Raw genomic sequence first — 6,635 nt, forward strand, 5'->3', positions numbered from 1 at the left:
AGATGGACTATAGGCTAAAAAACAAGCCAAATCAAAGGGACTTTGATGGACCATGTGAATTTTTCCTCTGCCGGGTTTGATCCAACAAATGACCTTTTAATTAACACAATGTTAAGTTAGTGCAGCGGCTCGCTACACAGGGGACAAAAGCAGCATTCATCACCCCCACGTCCCTGCCTCGCTGCTCGGCCTGAACAGTAACAAAGTGTTTGATGCCACTCCTGATTAGATGCTGACAATGAGGAGATGATGTCCCCCTTTCTTCCGCGACTTGTGGATTTCACTCACGTCCCCCCCACCCCTCCACTACTCTGAATTATGACCCTCTATAAGCGCCGCGGCTCCGTGCGTCAAGTCAAGACGATCAACTTTGATCAGACGCGCAACCGGCAAATGTTTTAATTGGGCCGATCGGCTCCCGTAAATAAGCACGACACCACAAGAGAGAGAGAAAGAGAGAGAGGCGATGGCTCTTGGAAAAAAATTGTATTCTTAGAAAAAACTGTCATGAATGGCAAAAAACACAGAAGAAGCTCACTTTTTTTCAAATACAATGACAAAACTCTTCAAGGGGTTCCACGCGTAAAACATGGATGGATGGATGGATAGATGGAGGAGGAGGAGGAGGAGGAGAAGGTGGGGGCTGGGTTGGGGTGGAGAGGGGAAGATCCAATCCATTTATGGTCAACTTTGAAATTTTTTTTTCTCTTTTACATCAGGCAAAAAATAAATAAATAAATAAATAGAAAATAAATGACACGAAGCCACAGCAAAAAACATGTAACAACATACTCAGAGGGAGGACACGAATTCAACCAATGGACACGTTAAATAATCAACAGACAGACGACAGAGTAACAAAATCATAAATTACGCAGAGAAATAAATAAGTAGGTTCGCTACACTACACGATTGCCACACACGAATTTCGGCCGCCCCGTTTCTCCTTTTTCTTTGCATCTAGAATTTTTTTTTTCTTTTTTTGCATAAAGTCTTTACCACCATCAAAACAAAGTTGTGCAAAATGATTAGCCACGTCCACAGTTTGACACCTCTCACTGCTGCAGAGCCAGGTAGCTTCCTCATGTGTCATCTCCGAGGGCCAGTGAGTCCTTTAGTGCATAATAAATGTCCCATTGTTTATTGTGGTGCAGATTCCAGCAATCTAAAGGGAGAGAAAGAGAGAGCAAAGAGAGGAGGAATTAAAGATAAAGCTCTCAGAATGAGGAAAAAACTGTAACAGGGTGTTTCATCTAAAAACAGGTCATCATGGTTGCAAGAGAAATGTTCATGTTTTGTCTCAGTTTCTTTGATGGTTATCACAAACTACATTTGACAAGATGCAGAATATTAGCCTGTAACTTTCATTATATTTAGATTGAATTATAAAAAAAAGAAACTCAGCAATGTACATTTAACAAAAAAGTGTCCAAATGTGTCTCCAGTGTCAGTGGTTCGTGATGCTGTTCTGTGTATGTGTGTGTGTCTGTGTGTCTGTGTGTGTGTGTGTGTGTGTGTGTGTGCGCGCGTCGTGACTCCGTCAGTTTTCTTCCAGTTCACTGCAGACTCTCACCTGCTTCACCTCTTCATCACCGGCCTGAACGCGGTGACCTTGTCATCCTGCGCCGTCCCACAGGCTTCACTGAGGTCAGATGGCTGTGTCTCTGCCTTGCCACCAGAGAACCCTGCACACCCAAATAAAGGGAAGAAGGGGAAAAAAAAAAAGCATATCTGAGAAAAAAAAGCCGCCTCAGATGCAAGTTGGCAGAAAGTGTCTCGTCGTAACCTCAAAAAAAAAAAATCTTTCGTATATCCGATGTTGGTGTGCCTTAATGTAACGGAAGTGTCTGAGATTTAAGACTCATTTTATCCCTTGTGTTATGTTAAACGTTGCAGGTATAAGAGGACGTACCTTCAATGGTGGAGTACTGACACGTGTCCTGGATTGCAGCATAGGATGAACAGTGCAGTTGCAGGTCCTTGTGGCTGTAGCTGCCAGTGCCGTAGACTTTAGAGTGCAAGGATGAGCCCTCGGGGAAGGAGCTCTCAGTACCAGCTTCATGGAGGCCTCTCATGCCCCCACACTGTCCAGCAGTAAGCCTGCTGCTCTGGAGCTGGCAATCCCCGCTCGAGGTGCCTGTCCTCAGCTCCGAGACATGCTGCTGAGGGCTCAGTATGACCCCCGAGGCAGCCGTACGAGCCAGAGACCAAATCCGAGGTTTATCCGACGTTTCAAAGTGTGACAGGGACACCGTCCCCGTGAGGCCGGCCGATGAGGTCGCCTTGGACACCACAGGATCCAGGAAGTCTGATGGGAGAGGAGGGAGGGTGGTGACGCTTTTGATGGCGCAGGGGAACGCGTGGAAGCTGTTAGTCAAGCTCAGGTGCAGCTCCGAGCTGCAGTCTCTCTTGTGAGGGGCCCCGGACACTGCCATGGCCCTCTGCAGGTCCTGCTCGTCTGCAGCCACCTTTTCACAGTCACTGTCCAGCTTGTCACAGTCGTCCTCGTCCATGTCCTCCAGATCGCTGAGGTGCAGGTCCTTCTCCTCCTTGCAATCACTAGAATCTGCATGGATGGCAGGGGATATTTAGATATCATCCTCTAGAAAGTGTTTTACCTTCTCTGTTACCTTTTTGTTTACCTTTTTCCCTCAGTTTAATGCAAGGAACAATTTGGCTCAACAAAAAGCAGACAAATGTTTACCTTTGGTGACACAGTCTTGGTCGCTCTTGAGGTCGTCCTTCCTGTCATCGTTGGCCTTGTTCTTTGGCGACCAGGTCATCTTGTTCTCCTTCTTTAGCCTCCTCCGGGCGTTGGCGAACCAGGTGGACACTTGGGTGAGGGTCATTTTGGTGATGATGGCCAGCATGATCTTCTCCCCCTTGGTGGGGTAGGGGTTCTTGCGGTGCTCGTACAGCCATGTTTTCAGGGTGCTGGTGGTTTCGCGGGTCGCGTTCTTTCTTCTGGCCGTGCCATTAAAGTCGACCGTCCCGTATCTGGAGAGGGAACACACACACAGACACAGACAGTCGCCATTAGAGCAGTTAGTGAATAATATTACACTCCACTCACTCAGACATCCTATACACTCACTTCAGTGCTGTTTGAAATATATACTGGAGTTACACTCTGACCTCTGATCTGAATGCGGCATATTGCTCCAATGAACGGCTGCTTTTAATGATCAGTGGTAGAATACGTCTTGGCAGCTCTGCTAACTCTCACATTACATAAAGACGACAAAAGTGAAGTAAAAAACCCACCTGTCATATTGATACTGTCCGAGTGAGTGGTCGTAAGGGTAGTATGCAGCCGTCTGAGTGATGCCAGAGTGTAAAGTGCCCGTGCTGTCCTTAATGTCGTACTGTGGGTTCTGTAAAAGGCAAAAAAAAGGTTGTTATAAGTGTGAAACATTCATTATTATTTTTTAAATATTTTTATATTTGTAAAACAATCTCATACAGTGCAGTCAATCACTATGAGCAACAGTCATTTTAGCTAAGAAATAATTCATATTTATATAATTTTATGTCTTTTTAAAATGTATTTTAACAAGTTTAAAGCACATGTTATATATAATCTTAGAATTTATATATTTTTAGGATTGCATGATGGGTTTTTTTTGGGGGGGGCGTTAACTTTTTTGCTGTTTTCAGGTACGATGAAGAATATTTCCAAAGACATTACTTTATAATAAGAAAAATGACAGGAGGAAAAGTTTCAACTGCACTGCAAAATATCACATTTAACAAGTCATTTAACCCTAACCCTTTATCCACTTATATCTTACGCAAACTAAGCAATTGTGACAGTGGAGAAATATGATATAACTTTTTATATTTATATATACACTCTCCAAATGCTAATTCAGCCACAAACAAGTGCCAGTATTTCTGAAACAAGGCAGAATGAGGAGGATTACTTAATAAGAAATATAAGAATTACATTTCCTCTGCATCACTTCTTCACTGCTTCCTCCTCTCATCTCCTGCAAGTGACAGGATTTTTGACTTGCTTCCATGGGGAAGCAGATGAGACCGGATGCTGGATTAAACGGCTTGTCGGGACGGATATGTTTGCAGTGTGAGATAAATTGATGAACAAAACCCGGCTGATCGATCAGCACGAGCCCCCCTCCTCCCACCACCGCCACCCCCTTTAGCGCATCAAGAAGAGGCAGAAGTGAGCCCACCAGAGTGGAGTAGATAGCGGATGGGTCCGTGCTGTAGGGGAAGTAGTTGGCGTAGTTCTGGCTGGCGGCGGCCGCTGCAGCGTAGGGAGAGCTGTACATCCCCAGCGCTGCGTTCAGCTCCGTCCGGCTGCTCGCCAGGAGCCGGTTCTCGTAGGACGGGCAGCAGAAGGAGGCAGCGGCGGCGGCGGCAGCGGCGGTCTGGGAGCCGCCTGTCCCGTCAGAGACCGACCTGGAAATCGAATCGCAGCAAGTCGTACTGGGGTTTGCCGACACGAAAAACTGCATGAAGAGAATCGTGGATAAAAATGGTCATTTGGCTGTTTCAGCTCTTACCTGGGTGTGTGATAACTCATGGGTGATGCACTACAAAAAAAATATACCTGAGTGAAGTTGCTCAGTCTGGTGTTGAGTCTTTAAAATGTGAGCTGGTTTCGTTTTGTTTTCATTTATCACCACGCAGGTGTCGTTAGCTTAACTTGTGACCTGCCTATGATCAAGGTAAGTCACTCTTTCAGAGAATTCCGGGAATAAGAGAAAGAAGCTACTATTGTGAATAAGTGTTAATAAGTGCTGTTCTTTAACCGTGTCTGAATAAAATTAGAATTTAACACCACAGTAAAATGTTATTGTTTGTATGTTTTTTTTTAGTGGGTAGATGTGCGCAATCCGTGCGTAAAAGTGTCCTGCTCCAGTTTATAACGGTTTGAAAAATTTTAATTTGCACACGGCATGAGAAAAATAGAAATTAATGTCAATGTAAAGCAGTGCTGCAGGTGTAAAATATTACAATGTGTATATAATCTACTGAAGGATCACAAATATAATGGAGATAAAAGTTGGGGGATAACTTTTCCATGAGAGTAACTTTTGTCCCCTGATCGACTTGAACTTCCTCGAACTTGTCATTAGGCGCGACAATCGCGCCTCAAAATGCAAATAAAACACTTCAGTCTGGCGTTAAAAGCTGTCAGCGTGATGACATTTGTCTCCAACACGTCCCAGGGATTTAAACAGAAAGTTTTTTTGCCAATGTGTGCAGCATGCGCTGCAGCCCAATTACACCTCGCAGCCAGCAATAGGTGACATTCATCTCTATTGTCATCAGAAAAACACGTGAGTTCATTCATAATTCAGTGTAATTGGACACGGCTGCGTGTCTATCGATATTTGGTTCAACAACAAAAGCAGCACGCCGAAAAGAAAAAAAAAAGCTGTCAATACTGTCAGAGCAGTCACACATGAAGGTTTCCTGCAGAGAAAAAAGTGCTCGGACTTTTCCGAAATAAGAAAAAATATGCACCCAAAAAATTATTAAAAAGTCAAGGCTATGTGTGTGCGTGTGTGTGCGCGTGTACACAAGAACTTAAGAGAAATAAAAAGCAGAGGCTCTTACCTGGGAAGTTGCATTGTAAGGGTATCCAAATTGCGAGAAAGACATAGCTGCTTCTTTTGTTACCATCAGCAATATTCTTCACCCTTGATCGATTGCAACCAATTCTACTTCAAATCCACCGTCTTACACACATTTCCAACGCACGGCCTTTCGCTCAATAATAGATGACTTCACTCATAGGAGGGAGACTTTAGGCTGGCACCAGCTGCAGATTGTTTTATATGAATGAATAATCCCCCCCAAGGACCCGATAAGAAATGAAATTAAGCGTCATTAAGTGCAAAAAAAAAAACAACAACAACAACAAAAAAAATGTTGTTGTGTTAGCTGAAGGAGGCTTAAAGGATAACGTAAGACTTGCAAGATATGGACTCTGCTTGTGCTATTATTTGTGGCTCTATAGTTCTTTAGCATTCATCCATGCAAGGGTATCAGCGTGACGTCACTGTAATCCCGGAACGGCAGGGTACCAAGGATAGAATAATGTCTTTGCCAATCACGTCCAACGCAGGGCTTTCTTAAGGTGCACTGTACAACAGTCGTGTCCCGCTTTTGTAATAGAATCTTTTTCACCGATTTGCTGCGATAAAGTGTCGGGAAATTGTTTTTGTTTTTTTTTCTTTATTGTTTCATCATTATTAGTTTGTAGCACGGCAGCACATGGAAAAAAAAACCCTCTGTGAAGTTAAATAGATTATTGGAGGAGGAGGAGAAAAAAACAGAAATAGAAGATGTTTTTTTTGGGGAGGCTGTCTGGTGAGTTTATCACACTTTCGACAGAAGAGATTACTTTTTCTTTTCACTCTGTTAAATAGGAATCAGACGCGTTTGCAATGAAGTGATTTATGTTTTTAAAAAATGTTTATTTTAGTTACAATCCATCACAATTAAATCTGCTTTGATAAAGACGTGTAAGCTTTTTTTTCTTTCTTTCTTTCTTCTTCTTCTTTTTTTTTTTTTTTTTTTAATCTCGACCTCTGTTCGCCTCTGGCACACTGGCCAGAGGTCCATCCCGGAGTTAATGACGATGATGTTTCTATCTTTCTCTA

The 6,635-nt window shown here is 43.5% G+C and overlaps 1 protein-coding gene across 2 annotated transcripts; it reads right to left on the reverse strand.

The window, feature by feature from the left end:
* Window positions 1-492: 492 nt before the first annotated feature.
* On the reverse strand, window positions 493-6,393 carry irx6a (iroquois homeobox 6a). 2 transcript variants are annotated; one of them, XM_037095759.1, is made up of 7 exons: window positions 5,587-6,393; window positions 4,194-4,472; window positions 3,265-3,374; window positions 2,705-2,997; window positions 1,913-2,566; window positions 1,574-1,685; window positions 493-1,165 (listed from the first exon to the last, which is right to left on the reverse strand). In XM_037095759.1, exons 1-6 carry the CDS (start codon window positions 5,650-5,652, stop codon window positions 1,579-1,581), a joined length of 1,509 nt encoding a protein of 502 aa, XP_036951654.1. In that variant the 5' UTR covers window positions 5,653-6,393; the 3' UTR covers window positions 493-1,165; window positions 1,574-1,578. The 2 variants fall into 2 exon arrangements, with proteins under 2 accessions (XP_036951654.1, XP_036951655.1); XM_037095760.1 differs by lacking the exon at window positions 5,587-6,393 and adding an exon at window positions 4,527-4,957 and having other exon boundaries at window positions 4,194-4,422.
* Between the last annotated feature and the right edge of the window lie 242 nt (window positions 6,394-6,635).

The sequence above is a fragment of the Acanthopagrus latus genome, chromosome 4 (genome assembly GCF_904848185.1).
Source record: "Acanthopagrus latus isolate v.2019 chromosome 4, fAcaLat1.1, whole genome shotgun sequence".
Lineage (NCBI taxonomy): Eukaryota > Metazoa > Chordata > Actinopteri > Spariformes > Sparidae > Acanthopagrus > Acanthopagrus latus.

Coding starts and splice junctions, on each gene's coding strand:
- irx6a (XM_037095759.1), bottom strand. CDS start 5,652: ATGGTAACAAAAGAAGCAGCTATGTCTTTCTCGCAATTTGGATACCCT. Junction 4,473..5,586: donor CTTACAATGCAACTTCCCAG/GTAAGAGCCTCT, acceptor CTCTTCATGCAG/TTTTTCGTGTCGGCAAACCC. Junction 2,567..2,704: donor CCAAGACTGTGTCACCAAAG/GTAAACATTTGT, acceptor CCATCCATGCAG/ATTCTAGTGATTGCAAGGAG.